Source organism: Podarcis filfolensis (genome assembly GCF_964270895.1).
Source record: "Podarcis filfolensis genome assembly, chromosome: 1".
Taxonomy (NCBI): domain Eukaryota; kingdom Metazoa; phylum Chordata; class Lepidosauria; order Squamata; family Lacertidae; genus Podarcis; species Podarcis filfolensis.
Genome location: NC_139604.1, coordinates 118,998,325 through 119,016,431, shown reverse-complemented (window position 1 = coordinate 119,016,431; position 18,107 = coordinate 118,998,325). Strand labels below are relative to the sequence as shown.

The window sequence follows — 18,107 nt, the reverse complement described above, 5'->3', positions numbered from 1 at the left end:
AGGTGTCATAAGAAAGCTGCAGAGATAGTGCAGGATAGTGTGCACCCCGGAAATGATCTCTTTCAGCTTCTGCCTTCTGGAAGAAGGTACAGGGTTATTAAGACTAGGACTATCCACCTGAGAAACAGTTTCTATCCAAATGCGATTTTGGTTTTAAACGCAGTGTAAGGAGTCTCTATGGGACTGTATTGTATTTTTAAAAGGGGTATCAGAGTTTTTAGGGGGCTAAACAGGCTGGGATAGCTGGGATAGCAGGCTTGTTGGTTTTGAATGTCTGATGTAGATTTTTTCAATTCCGTTGTTCTGTATGGGACAATGACAATAAAGATTATCGTATCGTATCGAGAACAGACATCCCCCCAACCCCTGTGGGTCAGGCTGCCCTCCAGTCATTCACAAGATGCTTTTATGTAAAGCAGTATCATTGGTTCACATGGTTTGAAATCAGAGGTGTGGGGCTTTGCGAGTGCCGCCAATCAGTTGCTCTGGTGCTTGCCAAGAGCACAAAGCTTTGTAGATGCCAATGATCTGCTTGAACCCCCTCATCTCTAAAACTCTAACAAAACAGTGTAAGACACCACAATAACTACTGTATTGCAGAGCACTTTACAAGCTGCAGCCAGCTTCCTAGTCATTTTTGCACTTTTTTGTATTCGTATAAAATTAGCCGAGAGCACTTTTTCAGTTGATGGGTAGTGGTGGCTTTCCTTTGGCCGCAGATCACCTTCTGCTGTAAACTTTTCAAAGCTTAGCAACTGTGTGAAAAGCAGAAGGTGGCAACTTCAGAAGTATTCGCTCCTGCGTGAAAATGAGGAATGCTTCTGAGGGGATGGCGCTAGCGTGTTATCATACAAAAACAAAGAATGCATACTTCTTTTCCTGTAGGACTAGGGGTGGGATTGTTGGGTGATAACTCCGAGGCCTGCCCGCCTCGGTGCCTCCCCGCAAGGCAGCGTTGCCTGCGATTCTTCACACCGGTCTCCTGTCATGCTGATGTGGCCCATATCCAGAGACATGAGGACATGATGAGCAGAGTTCAAAACTCTTCAGCTGTGAGGAGTAACATCTAAGCCTAATGTATTGCAAATTAAATCAAACCGAACAGAAGAAAGAAAACATGGCCCCTCTCTCTGTCTTTATTCCCCGGAGGTAAAGGGAAAGGGACCCCTGACCACTAGGTCCAGTCGTGGCCGACTCTGGGGTTGCGGCGCTCATCTCGCTTTATTGGGCGTGGGAGCCGGCGTACAGCTTCCGGGTCATGTGGCCAGCATGACTAAGCCGCCTCTGGCAAACCAGAGCAGCGCACAGAAACACCATTTACCGTCCCACTGGAGCAGTACCTATTTATCGACTTGCGCTTTTGACGTGCTTTCGAACTGCTAGGTGGGCAGGAGCAGGGACCGAGCAATGGGAGCTCACCCCGTCATGGGGATTCGAACCACCGACCTTCTGATCGGCAAGTCCTAGGCTCTGTGGTTTAACCCACAGCGCCACCCACGTCCCTTCTTCCTTGGAGAGAGAACTGCAAAAGCAAAAGCAATACAGAGCGGAAACAGCGTATCTCAATTTCCTCTCACAAGACTCCCAAAATCAGTGCTGGAATGTAAACACACATGTGACATGTAACAATCCCACACACATACCTGCAGCTTGGGAGGAATGGAATTCTCAGCATGGATTCCCCTAACAAGCTCCATCAGAAGCCCTTCACAAGGACATGCACTTAAGAAATGGGTGTCCCCAATTTGGTTCTGCAGGTGTCTGGGGCGAACCCCAAGAATAGGGAGGAGTACTCCATGTGCCAAGCTGAAATGCTTGCACAGATGGAGCGTTGCACAGATGGCGCAAGCGTTTGATTTCCTCCGTTTTTTCTCCTATGCAAAATTTAATCGGTTAACCAACCCCCATCCACGTGATTTGGTGATTCTGGTTTGTTAAATGGGACGCTGTAACCAGGTTTTACAATATCCATCTGTTTCCCATCTGAGAAAAGGGAGCAAGCAGCGAGACCAAGCCACTAGCGGACTAGTCCTTTCCCATTAAATCAGGGATGGACACCCTTTGGCTCTCCTGATTCTTGTTAGACTTCAGGCTCCCATCATCCCTGCCTACTGGCCATGCCAGCCGGGGCTGATGGCAGTCGGAGTCCACAACAACATCTGGAGGAGCTCAGGCTAGCCACAAATGCACTAAAAAAGTCTGGAAACTTTCCTTGCAGCCTGTGAGTCTCCCTAACACTGAGAGAAATTGTTTCTACTACTGAATACAGTGGACCAGTGTGATTATGCCAATGTGTTTTGCATATATACGGCCTATACAGCCTAGGACCCTCGTACCTACAGGACTGCCTCTCCTAGTATGCCCCACGGAGGACCTTACAGTCTTCAAACAAAAACATCTTGGAGGTCCCGGGCCACAGGGAGGTCAGGCTGGCCTCAACCAGGGCTTTTTCAGCTTGCCCCCTGTTGTGACGTGGGGTTTGTGATTTCAGCTCTCTTGACATAATATGCTGGAGACAGTTCTGTAGTAACGCTTCTTTATTACAGCAAACAAGACTGAGAACTGAGGAGGGGAGAGCTACATTTATAGGGACAGGGAACTAGCTAGAAAGGATACATTTTGGAGGGAACAATATCAGGCAATCACAGTCCTGCCTTTTGGAGGAAACCAATAAGACAGAGGATCCAAATACAGCAGCTTAAATGAACCAATAGTAGCTGTACCCTCTGGAACCAAAAGGCAGTTACTTTACCCTAATGCAAATACAGACAACAATAATACAGATATAAAATCCTTTGACTCAATACACAACACCCCTCCCCCCCTAGTGAGCACTGCAGACGTAATCTCTCAGGTACTGTGGGGGCCTACAACTTCTACTTGATCTCCTGACAACAGGTGTTGCCGGTTCTGGATTGGATGTTACCTGTGGTAGGGGGGGTGCTATAGGGGTTTCGTCAGGAACAGATGGAGTCCCAGACATCGCAGGGTCCCCTACCTGTACCTCGTCCTCCTGAGGACTAGCAGACCCTGGTTCATTTGCTGAAGCCCCTGGTGACTGCACCTCTGGGCCATTTTCACTCTGGTCTTGCAGCTCTGCGTCGTTAGCCAGGGATGAATTATCTGACCCCTCCCTGCTGAGCGCCCGGCGCCTCAGCTGATCTATATGTCTCTTCCAAACTTGCCCATTTTCCAAGGTCACATAGTAGGACACTGGTCCACTAGTCCGGGTGACCACACCAGCCACCCACCGCGGACCTCGTGAATAGTTCCTCACCCAGACCAGATCTTCAGGGGCGAGATACCTTGTTGTGTCAGCCTCAGCCTGGGGGGTTTCTCTTGAATTACGGTTTGGCATTTTATCGGGGTGGACATAATCCAGCACCGTTACCAGTCTTCTACCCAAGAGCAGCTCAGCTGGCGACTTGCCCGTCGCAGAACACGGCGTCGCATGCTGCAAAAATAACATTCGCGCGATGCGAGCTGACCAGTTACCCTCCATTAAGCGCGCAATGGATTCTTTGGCTGTTCTTACCATGCGCTCAGCCTGCCCATTGGAGGATGGGTGAAAGGGCGCGGATGTGACCCCTCTTATGAAGTTATCAGCCAAGAATGCCCTGAATTCTTGGGATACAAAAGCTGCCCCATTATCTGATACAATGGTCTCAGGTAACCCGTGGGTTGCAAACAGCTGCCTCAACACCTTGATTACGGCAGCTGATGCCATGCTAGGGACCATCGCCACTTCTAACCATTTGGAATATGCATCGACGATAACCAAAAAGACCTTCCCCTGGAATGGCCCAGCAAAATCTAAGTGCAGCCGGCTCCAGGGAGATCTGGACTGCTCCCACCAGTGAACTGGTGCTCTGGCCACTTCTGGCCGCACCTCTTGGCATGCCTTGCATGTTCGTACCCATTGTTCTATGTTCTGGTCCATTCCAGGCCACCACACATAACATCGGGCTAGCGACTTCATCCTGACCGTTCCCGGGTGTCCCATGTGAAGCGTCTCAAGAACCCTGTTTCTCAGTGGTGCTGGGATGATCACCCTATCTCCCCACAGGAGACAACCCTTATGCATGGACAACTCGTGCTGCCTTGTTGCATAAGGCCTGAATTTGTCTTCATGCGGACCACCTGGCCACCCCCTCCCCACCCAAGTGAGCACACGGGAGAGAACAGCATCTTTCTTCGTTTTCTCAGCTATATCAGTAGCCGTTACAGGAGCCCCCGGAAGTGTTTCCAGCATCATTATGTGCTCCGCTGGAGCAGGATCCACATTGCTCCCGCCAGGAAGAGGCAATCGACTCAGCGCATCAGCGTGGCACAACCGTTTCCCCGGCACATGGGTCAAGGTGTACTGGAACCCGTTCAGGAATATAGACCAACGCAACATTCTGGGGGAGAGAATTTGTGGCGTTTGTTTGTTCGGGTTGAACAACCCTAACAGTGGTTTGTGGTCCGTTTCAATGGAGAAATGGCGACCATACACATAATCATGGAACTTTTTGATTCCTGCCACAATTGCAAGCGCCTCTTTGTCAATTTGAGCATAGTTGCGCTCCGTGGGCAACAACGTACGGGAATAGAAAGAGATGGGCTTTTCCGACCCATCCGGTTCCCTATGACTCAGCACCGCCCCCAGGCCGTATTGAGAGGCATCACATGCCAGGACCAGCGGCTTCGACTCATCGTAATGAGCAAGGACGCTCCTGCTACTCAGCATTCCTCGCAAGGAGTCAAAAGCCTTCTGCTGCCCCTGCCCCCATCGCCACACATTCTTTTTCTGCAACAGTCGATGTAATGGTTCAGCTACCGAAGCTTTGTGGGGTAAGAACGAATGATAAAAGTTAATAAGTCCCAGGAATGACTGCAACTGCGTCTTGTTCTGTGGTCGTGGTGCCTCGATGATGGCCTTAATCTTAGCATCTGTGGGGTGGATGCCTGATGCATCAATTTTAAACCCCAAGAAATCCACGGTTGGCACCCCAAAACTGCATTTTTCCTTTTTCAGTTGCAACCCCACCTCCTTGAACTTGAGCAACACTGCACGGACACGCGCAACCAGTTCCTGTGGGTCTTTTCCAGCAATCAAAACGTCATCAAAAAATGGCAAGACCCCCGGCAGACCTCTTAACAGGCGTTCCATGAGCCCTTGAAAAATCCCTGGGGCCACACAAACTCCAAATTGTAATCTGTTAACTCTGAACGCCCCTTTATGTGTGACAATAGTCTGTGCTTCCGCTGATTGTGGGGTTACTGGCAGCTGTTGGTAAGCTTGTGCCAGGTCAATTTTGGCGAACACCTTGCCCCCAGCCAGTTTAGCCAACAGATGTGATACGACTGGAATGGGGTATGAGTTTCCCCTGAGTGCCTTATTGATAGTACATTTGTAATCTGCACAGATCCTGACTTCCCCATTTGCTTTAAGGGGCGTGACAATTGGAGTTTCCCACTTAGCAGAGTCCACGGGTGAGAGAACTCCCTGCTTGACCAATTTATCCAGCTCTGCTTCGATCTTGGGTTGCAGTGCAAATGGCACTCGCCTTGGTTTGAGTCGGATTGGGGCCACCCCAGGGTCCAATTCGAAGTCAACTGGGGGCCCTTTATAACAACCCAGTTTTCCATTAAAGAGACCGGCAAATTCTTTGCATAATGCCTCGCTCATCTCAGGGCAGGTTTGGATTGAATTAAGCCCTGATATACTCAGTCCCAGGGCGGGGAACCAGTCAGTGCCCAGGAGACTGGGGCGACTGCCCTTCGCAATCACCAGTTTGAGTACCGCCTGTTTGTCCCGGAACTGTACTCTCACGGCACACATTCCCATGACATGGATGCGGCCCGCTGAGTATGACTGCAAGGTTGCCGGGAATGGCTCCAGAGGGGGCAACTTACCCCTGGGGAAGAATGTCCTCGCGGTCTGGTCCGACACGATAGTGAATCCAGATCCGGAGTCCACCTCCATGTCGCACAGCTGACCCTCAATCTTCACCTTGACGTGTGCCTTGCCTTGCGCTGGAAACTGCACGACCCTTCCGTTGATCTCCGTTACGTAGTGGCAGTCCTTTAGAACATGGTTTGCCGTGGACGGTCTGCGATGCTCCAGTCTAGTTGCTCCTGTCGCTCCCAGCGCCGCCGATCTACAGACCCTGGCGATGTGACCTGTCTTCCCACACGTCCGGCACATAGCATTCCGGAAACGACAACTCTTCCGCTCATGGTTTCCGCCACAACCAGGGCACCTGCCTCGGTGATCTTTGTGCACTGTGCAGGCCTGACACACTGACTCAACCCCACGGACTGGGCTTTGGCTCGGAGTAGCCTCTAGCTCGTCCATGGCATGCGCAACTTCTATCTTAGGGGCCTTGCGACTGGCATCAAGCTCCTCTCTTTCATAATTCTCCGTGGCAGCGGCCTCCTTCAAGGCTGAAGCAAGGGTAACCTCTTCTTTAGCCACGATGCGTCTTCTGGCTTTCTTGCTGCTCAGACTACCGATAAACCGATCCAGGAGAGTCTCTTCCAGACATTGGAAGTCGCAGTGCTGAGCGAGCTTCCGCAGTTCAGCTAGGAATGCAGATACAGACTCCCCAGCACGCTGCTGCCTTTTATGAAACTCCAACCGCCGGGCCATCTTGGTCTCAGTAGGCGCCAAATGGCTTGTCAGGCAGGCAAGAATATCTTTGAGAGGTGTCTCACTTAGCTTCGCTGGAGCAAGCAATGCCTTGGCCAGCTTGAAGGTCTCAGGCCCACAGTAGCTCAGGAATGTGGCCCTTCTTTTGCTGGCATCGGTGATCCCTTGAGCCACTGCGAAGAACTCAAAGCGTTCGACGTAGTCTTCCCACGTGTGGGGCTCTGATGGCTGGAAGGGCTCCAATACCCTTGGACTCTCCATTGTCCTGTGGGCAGGGTCGTCTTCTCAGCCGGCCAGTGAGTCTTGTTCTTAGCTACAATCCGGACTCTGAGGCAGGGCTGCGTTTAACCGCTCTTCAGCATTCCGGATCCCACCTTCGTCGCCAGTTGTTGTGACGTGGGGTTTGTGATTTCAGCTCTCTTGACATAATATGCTGGAGACAGTTCTGTAGTAACGCTTCTTTATTACAGCAAACAAGACTGAGAACTGAGGAGGGGAGAGCTACATTTATAGGGACAGGGAACTAGCTAGAAAGGATACATTTTGGAGGGAACAATATCAGGCAATCACAGTCCTGCCTTTTGGAGGAAACCAATAAGACAGAGGATCCAAATACAGCAGCTTAAATGAACCAATAGTAGCTGTACCCTCTGGAACCAAAAGGCAGTTACTTTACCCTAATGCAAATACAGACAACAATAATACAGATATAAAATCCTTTGACTCAATACACAACACCCCCGATCTGGTGGAATGCTCTGTCACAAGAGACTAGGGCCCTGCGGGACTTGACATCTTTCCGCAGGGCCTGCAAGACAGAGCTGTTCCACCAGGCCTTTGGCCAGGGCACAGCCTGACCCCCTCCTTGGTAATCCTCATAGAACTCTAGCCCAATGGTTGCCATTAATTTGATTCTGAATTGATTTTAGAATGATTTGATTTTAGAATGTATTTTAATTAATTGATTGTGATTTTATGTAAACTTTTACTTTTAGTGTTGTTAGCAGCTCTGAGCCCTGCTTCGGCTAGGGAGGGCAGGATATAAATAAATTTTTATTATTATATCTTGTTCTACTTTGCTTCCAAGAAAATACCACTGTCCTGCAATCTCTTGGCACTACTTTCTATTCCCAGATGGACAGTTGAGGGCTCGGCCATGCTTCTTCCATGCAATTCTAAAACATAGACATGCTTTTACCCTTGCAAGATTGAATATACTGCCTTTGGCTGTACTTGAGGGACGATTCCAACAAATCCCACATGAAAAACGCTTCTGTCCCTGTGGGAGATGGCAGTACCAAATCAGTGGCGCATGCTTGTCTGGCTTGCACTCTTTATAAAGACTTGAGGAGTGAGGTTATCACCTCTCTTTTAATGTCCATTCCAGGTCGCCCAACCACTGCCACAGTGTCCTTTCTCTTGGCAGATCAAGATGAGCAGGTGACAACAAAGTTTGCAAGGTTTTTAGCCGGGGCAACTAGAATAAGATCCACTATTTGACTAAAAATGCACTAAAATCCACTATTTGACTAAAAATGATCCAAAAATGATCTAAAAAAGATCCACTATTTGACCCTAAAATGTATTTTATATAATTGACTTTTTATCTTTATTCTTTGTATGTTGTATTGTTGTTTTACTGCTATGGCCGGTGGCTGATGCAAATAAAAATTCATTCATTCCGTGCTTAGGAAGCATGGAATGGAGTGGTTTTCTGTTTCATCTATGCTTTCTAGACAGAGGTCTGAGAAATTTCCTCCTTGCCCCCACTCCTTTGCAAGGGGAAAAAAGCCACTCTTTAGTGATAGATTGGAACAAATGGCAATCGGGGGCGGGGGGGGGAATCTGTGCTGAGCTGGGATAGCTCAGGCAGTAGAACACAAGACTCTGAATCTCAGGGTTGTGGGTTTGAGCCCCATGTTGGCCAAAATATTCCTACACTGCAGGGGGTTGGACTAGATGACCTTCATGGTCCCTAACAACTCTATGATTTTCTGATTCAAATTGCTGTTTGCCGTAATGGAGTTTTAAAGGGTGTTTTCTCTGAGGGGCGGAGGGAAGCAGCAGGACGATAAGAAGTGTGGATGAACCCCAAATATTTGAACCGAGTCACTCATTCAGTTCAGAAGCAGCGTGGGTTGCATTGAATTGTATATTGAACTTAGTATAATAAATGATTCTTAGTATAATAAAAGTCTAAATGAGGCTGTGTACATTGATTTTTGGGCTTAGCAGATTTAAGCGGACTAAAAAAGATAGCGCTGGGTTCGAAAGATGTAGAATCTGTGGAAACATAAATAAAGAACTTTGCAAGGTTTTCAACAAATTGTATTCAAAAGGTTTGAAAAGGGTTCAGTGCTTCAAGAAGAGTGCAGAGAGCAAGAGATGGTGTAATTCGGTTTTGGCGATTGCGTAAATGGTATAAAAAGGAAATGGAGACTCAAAGTTAGGCTTTCAAGAGAAAGGCAGCCACGGAAATGCAGTGAAAACAGAGATTGCGCAAGTTGATTTGAAAGAACTGATGTGCAAATGTTGAAAAGAAATAAGCAGTGTAATTTGAGTTGAGGAAAGAGTGAGACTGAGGAAGTGGAGCTGAAAAGAATAAAGATTTAAAAAAAGGATCTGAAAGAAGTGGTGGATTTAAAAGAAGGGAAACTGAAAGGAGATTTGATAAGTAGTTGAAATTATATGAAATGGAGAAAAATACTGATATAAGCTGAGAAAGCACTCAATATACTGGGCTGGATCCAGAGACTTTTGCTCAAAGAACTTCCTACTCAGAAGAACAACATATCGTGCCAAAATGTGAAATCTGTGAAAAACTTTAAACATGAAACTTTTTTGGTAGTCTAATGTTAGGTCAGAGGACGCGGGTGGCGCCGCGGGTTAAACCACAGAGCCTAGGACTTGCCGATCAGAAGGTCGGTGGTTCGAATCCCCATGACGGGGTGAGTGCCTGTTGCTCGGTCCCTGCTCCTGCCAACCTAGCAGTTCCAAAGCACGTCAAAGTGCAAGTAGATAAATAGGTACCGCTCCGGCGGGAAGGTAAACGGTGTTTCCGTGCACTGCTCTGGTTCGCCAGAAGCGGCTTAGTCCTGCTGGCCACATGACCAGGACGCTGGCTCCCTCGGCCAATAAAGCGAGATGAGCATGGCAACCCCAGAGTCGATCACGACTGGACCTAATGGTCAGGGGTTCCTTTACCTTTACCTTTAATGTTAGGTCACAAATACACCATACCTTTAAAACACATGGCTTCTCCCAAAGAATCCCAGGGACTATAGTTTATCCCTCACAAAACTACAATTCCAGGCACCCTTAACAAACTACAATTCCCAGGATTCTGTGGGGGAAGCTGTGCACCCTAAATGCATGGTATTGCCTGTGACCTGAGCCTTTAATATTATGCAGGAAACTTGGTTAGTTTTTGCAGCCACAGGTTTCCAGAATTGCTTGGCTGACATTAAGCACAGTAATACTGGTTTGCCATCTAGTGGTTGTCTGGATTTATTTTTTTTAGGGTCTCAAAGCAACATGGAAGTATCTCATAGTTTCAGTGAAAATGTTTATAAAGGAACCCTGGAGGAAAAGATGCTGTGAGAAGGAAGGTGGGGTTTGGGCAGACGTTAACAATACTTTTCACATATTTGGTGAGGTGAAACTTCTCACTAAATAAATAAATAAATACAGGAACCTTGAACACACTCATTACAGTGGTACCTCAGGTTAAGAACTTAATTCGTTCTGGAGGTCCGTTCTTAACCTGAAACTGTTCTTAACCTGAAGCACCACTTTAGCTAATAGGGCCTTCTGCTGCCTCTGCCGCCCAATTTCTGTTCTCATCCTGAAGCAAAGTTCTTAACCCGAGGTACTATTTCTGGGTTAGCGGAGTCTGTAACCTGAAGCGTCTGTAACCTGAGGTACCACTGTATTTATAAAACCAAATCAGGGGTAGCCAACCTAGTACTCACCAAATGTTGCTGGACTCCAGTTTCCATAGCCAGCGGTCAAGGAGTTGTTGACCAGTAAAATCTGACAGGCACTGTGCTGGTTATCTGTGAGGCAACGGCTAGTAGAATTTTGCAGGAGGGGTGGGGGAGATGATGCTTTCTCTGATCTTTAAAATACATTATTTATTTTTTTAAATAATTTTTATTAACTGGCCAATTACATCAAATTAAATCACATCACATAATTCCAAATTACAAAGCCAAATTTTTAAATTTTGTTGGGGGAACCCATACTTCAAGATCCAAAGGGGGATTCAAATCATCTTCTTATTACTGCGTTAATGTCCAAATCAGTCCCATTCCACATCATATCTTGTTCATATAATTTCTATTTTTCCTTTACGATCTCTTCTGTTAGTCTCCTTAAACCGATAAGCAAAATAATAATCCTGTGTGGATTTCCCGTTCCTCCACTAAGTCCAGATGGTTTCCATATATCTCCTTCGTAGATAGCATCGCTCTTTCCATCATGAATTTGGCATTTGTCGCTCTTAAGTCCCACCGAGGAGTTGATCCACGATATGTAAACAACTCTATTTCTCTCTTTCTCCTCCCAGACCCAAGAGCTCCAACAATGCCTCCCAAAATGGCGACGGCATTTTTAACTGCGTCATTCCAAAACTCTTAGCTTTCCAGCTTCATCTTGAAACATTGCTTTGGTTCGAAAGTTTATCTCCACACAGCCTTAAATCCACAGCTTAAGTCCTTAGTTTCTGACTCATTAGGGGAGGGGATTCTTGTTAAATCACATAAAAAAAAGGAAGGCAGGTTTTCCCCTCCCTCCCGCCTCAGTCATTTGTCGTACCGTATCTTGACGTATCTTCTCATATTTTATTCTTGTCTTGTTATCAGAGATCTCTTCTGTCAGCAGTCTTTACTCCCCTTTTTCCTTGAAGCATGTGCAATTTATCTCGTCCAAATTGTTTCTTTTGAAGATGCTTGCAACTAGCGGCGCGAATCAGGGACGGTGTCCAGGAGTGCCGGAATCCCACAGGAGGGCTTTGTGCCTAGTGCCCCCACCCCCACAAATTCGGGGGTGGTATAGGACACAGCAGGCAAGGGCCGTCCCCCCCACAATCCTGGGGGGGGGGGTTAAGGAGGCTAATTACCCCCATCATAGCCTCCAAATTACCTCGTGTGGGTCGGAGAGATGCTATTGTCAGCCATCTTCCGATGCGCCACCTAGTGGCCCCCCTTTAAAATACATTATTGAGGTCATTAAGGAGTGGGTGCCAGAAGCAAGTCAGCAATAATTCGCACAGCTTCAGTGAATTTAACTCTCTTCAAAGAAAACAAGACAACCCAGGAGACCAGGCCTAGTGAGCACATCATCTCTTCCCAATAGAACTTGCCCCTATGAAGCAGTTGTGGGGGCTGAAGGTCCCTGTCTTCCCACAGCCCCCTAAGGCACCTCCTCCGGTTCCTTCCCAAGCAATCTGAGACTGTCTCATCTTGCCTGTCTCTGCTCAGCCCTCTTCATACCTCTTTGGATTCTAGAAGACCTGGGAAGAGGGAGGCTGGGTGCAGCAGGAGGGGGAGACTCCCTGGCTTCTTCAGCAACTCTGTCTCTTGGCCTCCCTCCTCATTTTCCACTTCTGCCTGTGATTCTGGGCTGCTCTCTGCCCCAGCCTCTTCCTGCTCACTAAACCCTGTGGCCTCATCACATTCTGACATCACCTTCTCCCGGTCTGCTCCCTCTGACCACTCATCGTTGTCCCACCACCATTCCCTGGGCTCTGAGCCATCTTCCTTTGGGAGTTCACCAGCTTGTGCCTCCCACCATTCACCTGCTTCCAGCCAGCCCATAACGTATGAGCAGAAATGGGGCACAGCAGGGCTATTTTTCCAAATGTGTCCCTGTCCCATTGCTCCAAACCAACGAATGGTGTTCAGATTCTGAGGACAAATTAATGACTCCCCTCAAGCCAGAGGCTTCTGATCTGGAGGCATTTAGACACATAATGCCTCAGAGCTGCTTTCAGAAAGAAAGGGAAAGTCATGTTCTGGTCCACCCACCTCAAAAAGAATATTGTCGAGTTGTAAAAAGGTTAAGTAAAGAACCTTTCTGATACTAATTAGTGCAAGGATTTGTTTCAGTTATGTGTGTGCACAGTCTTAAGATTGCAATACTAAATACACAGGACAAAAAAAGTTCTCGAGTGCAGTGCAACTTGCTTCTGAGTAGAAATATATAGAATTGCACTGCAGTCCTTAGTCTGGATTTCCTGACGGTTTTCTCAGACTGAGTCATGTCTCGTGGGTTCTTTACCTACTTCCCTGCGACTCGTGGTCTTTCAGTTTTCTAGTTAACAGCGCAATAAAAATGATCGGATGAAAGACTGAATGTGTTTGGGATGCACGGATTCAGGTTTACAAGGGGGGAAGTCAGGCTGCCCCAGATTTGATTACTGTCCCAGCCCAGCTCCCCCGTGCCAAGGGGCTCCCAGGCCTCACAGTGCCACTGCAATGCTATGGCTTCTTGCATATTAGCTAAAGGTAAAGGGACCCCTGATCATTAGGTCCAGTCGTGGACGACTCTGGGGTTGGGGCGCTCATCTCACTTTATTGGCTTCCAGGTCATGTGGCCAGCAGGACTAAGCCACTTCTGGTGAACCAGAGCAGCACACGGAAACGCCGTTTACCTTCCCATTTATTACCTTACCTATTTATCTACTTGCACTTTGACGTGCTTTCAAACTGCTAGGTTGGCAGGAGCAGGGACTGAGCAACAGGCACAAACACTTGGCAAACCCTCACCGTAATCAACTCCCACCCGGAACCCAATGTCCCCACTGTGGAAGGATGTGTGGATCCAGAATTGGCCTCCACAGTCACTTATGGACTCATTGTTAAAACCGTGTTTATGGAAGACAATCTTACTCAGCTACGAGTGATCGCCAAAGATTGCATTTCATTAAAATACAAAATATTGTAGTTATTTTTAGGATAGTGAGGGCCTAAACTGGAAGCACTTTTACTGAACTTAGTCAAAACATACCTATTCCTCTGCTGTGGAGACGTACTTGTAGATTGTTCTACAAGTTTAAAGCAGAAGTTGTACACAGTTCTGACTAGCTGATGTCCCCCCACTCCACTCAAAAGAGCCAGCCACCCCTAGAATAATTTTGAATTGGATAAAAATGTTACTTTAAAAAATGAAAACACAATTAAAAGGGAAGAATGCATAAATGTTCATGCTGTGCTTTAAAAACATTTATTTTGCCTTTTTAAAAAAAGCAGTCAACAGCCTGTCTGAAGCATGTGAGGAACAGACAATTCCAATAGCCAAAATAGCATTTGATTTGCTCATTTGCACATCTGCCATTTCAGTTGTGAAAATGAGCTCCATTTTCTCTTTTTATACTACGTTCGCTTTCAGTCTTGGGAGAGATAATGTTTCATAGCGTACCTTTACTCCTTCAGGGGCTGATACTAATAATGCAACTTTGTGAAAGGCATTTAAACGCAGGACTGGTCCATATTCCTCAGCCCTATGAACACAAAAAGTGACCATTGAATAAGAACCCAGGGATGCGCTCCTGCTGCCGTCACCACCAGAGGAGAAAGGAGAAGCAGCTGCTGTGGCTTCCAAGTTCTAGCGAGATTGTGCAACAGGGGCTTCTTGCAAGAACCCAGGAGCCTCAGTTGTGCAACGCCAGTAAGAGAGGCTTTGGCTGGGGCAACAAGGGAATGTGGACATTGGGCAGTGGGCAGCTCATGCCTTCCCCTTTCACCTCAGACAGCAAAATTGAACAGTCCGTGGTCCACCCCTGAGCGTGTGAGTTGTCAGACTGTGTGCTATATGGTGTCTTATATGGTTTACCATGTACTTATGTATCTTGCACAGCCAAGATGCAGACCCGCAAGCACTAATGAGAGGTTTAGCTTTTAACTAAAGGCTCAGGGGAGGACCCTGAATAGCAATTCTAGTGCATCTTTAAAAAGCACCCCCAAAAGCAAACAGGAAATTGGAAACGAAAAAGAGGGACTGGAAAAATAAATCAGCCAGCAGTCTTAACTACATTGGTCTAGTAAATGCAGTGCACAGCCTCTCGTTTCGAGCTGTCTGAATACGCAAAATAACTTACCACTGCTTAAAGAGATCGTAATAATTTTCCTGCTTTTTAATCATTCCCCAAACGAGTGGCAGGTGACCAAAGAAAAAGCTGCAATGTTAAGAAAAGTCAAGCATGACTTGATGAAAACCTTCGGTGCTCCTTACAGGAGTCGAACACCAAGGTCAAAGTAAGCAGGAATTCCTATGCAACCTCAACAACCAATTTCGCAATAAAATGCATGTCTTATAACAAGGAACATAATGACCCAAGGGAAGCTATATACACACTGAGAAAGCCACAGTAAAGACATGTATCCCCAGGGGCCATCAAAACATCCACAAAAGAACATGTATCCCCAGAAACTATCAAAGACTTAAAATGCATGCACACGGGGGGGGGGGGGGAATGAGGATGATATGTTTTTGATAAATTGTTATGTTGAAATTTCCAATAAAAACTATTTTTAAAAATTGCATGCACACAGAGCATGAGAAGGAGGAATGGTGGGTTTTTTTTCCTCCTGTGTATTGCTGGGGTCATTCATGCATGGGCTGGAGAAGTTCTGTGTCAGTAATCCTTGCAACAAACCAGTATGATAGGCCAGGACTCTTATTCTTTTGTTGCAAATATGGGGCTGAGCCTGACAGAATAGTGACTGGCCCAAAGGCACCAGGAGAGTGTATGGCGCCAGAACTTCCCAGCTTGTAGTTCACACCGTAAATCACTATGCTTCACTAGTGACAGAAGACAGGGAAACAGGGCCGGCCCTAATGTTAGGGTCACGGTCCACACCATATGTTGAGAACACGTTGAAAGCACATGGCTTCCTCCAAAGAATTCTGGGAACGCACAGCTGCAATTCCCAGAATCCTTAACAAACTAGTTCCCATGATTCTTTAGGGAAAGGAACATTGCTTTAAATGCATGGTGCGGATGCGGCCACAATCCTGGAGGTGGGAAAGCCAACCTAAATAGACCCCTTCCAACACATACACACACAACTAGCCTAATGAAAATCCATCATGTTCTGTAGCCAGATGTGTCAGCTGGCAAAGGAGGAAAATGGGGGGTGGGGAGAGTGGAATTGCCTACCTGAGGAACCCTAAAAAAGGGCACTCTTGTTGACCATTGCCACATTGGTTGGGACTGACAGCAGCCAATGTCCAATAACATATGAAAATTGGAAATTGCTTAGGAAACACTCATCGGTTGTTGTTTTTTAATTTTATGCCCATTGTAGCAATTTAAACGCACTGTTTCTGGAAGTTGTACAACTTTCAATTCTACTTTTCTTGCTTCTTTTTACCGCTCATTTTATCGCATTGCAATTTGAAATGAAATTGTGACCCAACACGAGAAATAAAAAAGAGCCCTAAAAGCACAGGTAGAAACCGGTATGATCATTTTAACGCAGCCACACAACTGCAGACCACCTGAAGGAAGCTCACAGACCCCAATTAGGGAACTCCTCTAAGCAGCCCATCCTCACAATGCGCCCTCTCTCCTCCCACCGAGCACCTCCTCCTACCGGTCACTTACCTCGCCCTGGGGGGCCCGGGGATGTGGTCGTATTTCATGTGGACTGATTTGATGTAGCAGCAATAAAACACAAAGACAGCGAGGAGGGCCACGAGCAGAGGGTGCAGCAAGCCCCAGATCACCGCTAGAGCCCCCATGGCAGCCGGGCGGTTCCGAGAGCAGCCGCCTCAATGCCGCCGCCCGATGCCCTCGCTCCTCTTTTGCTTTGGCAAGGAGAAGAGCCCTTTCGATGTGGGAGGGCGCACGCTGGAGCAGAAGGGTCCTTTGCGTAAAGAGGCCGCCCTAAATCGCGAGCGGAAATCCTAAACGAGTTGCAGGACCGAATTCTCCATTCAGCAGTTTCCCGGGGCGGGCGGCTGGACGCGCACCCTTCCCTCCACATTAGCACCCGGCCTGTGGAACGCCCTCCCACCAGATGTCAAAGAGAAGAACAACTACCAGACTTTTAGAAGACATCTGAAGGCAGCCCTGTTTAGGGAAGATTTTAATGTTTAATAGATTATTGTTATTTTAAAATTCTGCTGGGAGCCGCCCAGATGGGCGGGGTATAAATAAATTATTATTATTATTATTATTATTATTATTATTATTAGTACTACTACTACTCTCAGTCCCAGTTCAGTCCGATGTGAGCATCACTTGCACAAAACTGACCGGGTTTTTATTTCTTTCCTAGGGGAAACCGTTATGGATCCTTGGAAAAGTGCCTCTCCAGCTGAGTTAGCAATTGCGCGCGGGCTGTATCTTTAAAGGGAAAGGCCTTTTGCGCGCTGGCTCCTCCCAGTCTAAAGCCTTTTTTTGCCTGACAGAGGCGGACGTTGGCTTCGCTCCTGCCGCAGCTGAGCTCTCCGCCGCCATGGAGGCGCTGGAGGTGATCTGGGGCTTGCTGCGCCTCTTACTGGCCGTGTCCCTCCTGGCGTTTGGCCTCTACTGCTGCTACCTAAAATCTATTCATATGAAATACGATTACATCCCCAGCGCCCCGAGGGCGAGGTAAGAAGCGGGAGCGTCGACAAGTTTCCTTTCCCGATTCTATCCAGGGAAGCAGGATAAACTACAGAGCAGCAGTCAGCGGCCTGGATCCCACCCCCCACCCCCCACCCCCGATGCTGGCTGGGGTTAATGTGACTTTTAGCCCCAAATATCTGGAGGGTAGTAAGCTTCCGAGGGTAGTTTCTTCCCAGTACAATCCGTGCGTTTTTACGCAGAAAGAAGCCCCCTGCTATGTTCCAGGGGACTTTCCGCGCATGCCTATGTTTGCTCAAAAGTAAGCAAACTTCAATGGGGTTTACTCCTGCGTAAATGGCGGGTTTAGGATTTGGAGGTTCAACCTCCCCCACTCCCCCACTCCTTCCAAGCAACCTGTTTATGATGCATCTTGGTCACGCGCTATCCAGTTCATTTTCCTTTGGCTTCTTTGCTTTTGGCAAAGATCCAGGCTGGAGCAAATTCATGTCGCACAGTTGAAGTCGGTTTGGTATTCTACTTGCTCAAAGAACCCCCTCCCCAAATCAGACCCCCCCCCGGTTTTTTTCATCGATAAGGAAGGCCATGGGGGAAATGGACCGGATTGTTTGCAACATCTACAACCTCCCCGCAATCAGTTTGCAGTGGATACTCAATAAATAGCAGGTGTCGTCCAAGCTTTTTGCAAACTTTGTGCAAATAAATCCCGAGGAACATTTAAAAAAAAAAAGTTGCCCGGTTTGTTTGTTTGTTTGTTTGTTTGTTATGCAGCAGCAGCAGCAGATCAGCTTGAATTGTGGAACTCGCATTTGTGTTTGAATCGTGTCGGAAATTAGTGGCAGTCTGGTAGTATTCCAGAGAGACTCCTGCTGTTTCAGATTCAGATCTTATTGCATGAAC

General features: G+C 47.4%; 2 protein-coding genes across 2 annotated transcripts in view; one reads left to right on the top strand and one right to left on the bottom strand.

The window, feature by feature from the left end:
• Positions 1-13,825: 13,825 nt before the first annotated feature.
• Positions 13,826-16,581, bottom strand: LOC310766057 (cholesterol 24-hydroxylase-like). Its single transcript, XM_083621920.1, has 3 exons — positions 16,242-16,581; positions 14,733-14,810; positions 13,826-14,135 (listed from the first exon to the last, which is right to left on the bottom strand). The coding sequence occupies exons 1-3, from the start codon at positions 16,376-16,378 to the stop codon at positions 14,003-14,005; spliced, it is 348 nt and encodes a 115-aa protein (XP_083478046.1). The 5' UTR covers positions 16,379-16,581; the 3' UTR covers positions 13,826-14,002.
• Positions 16,582-17,074: 493 nt separating this feature from the next.
• The window catches only part of LOC310763629 (cholesterol 24-hydroxylase-like), a 40,343-nt gene continuing 39,310 nt past the window's right edge, over positions 17,075-18,107 (top strand). The window contains exon 1 of the mRNA XM_083616100.1: positions 17,075-17,234. Coding sequence (XP_083472226.1) covers positions 17,098-17,234 — 137 coding nt within the window. The 5' untranslated portion in view covers positions 17,075-17,097. The remainder of the gene's footprint in view (positions 17,235-18,107) is intronic.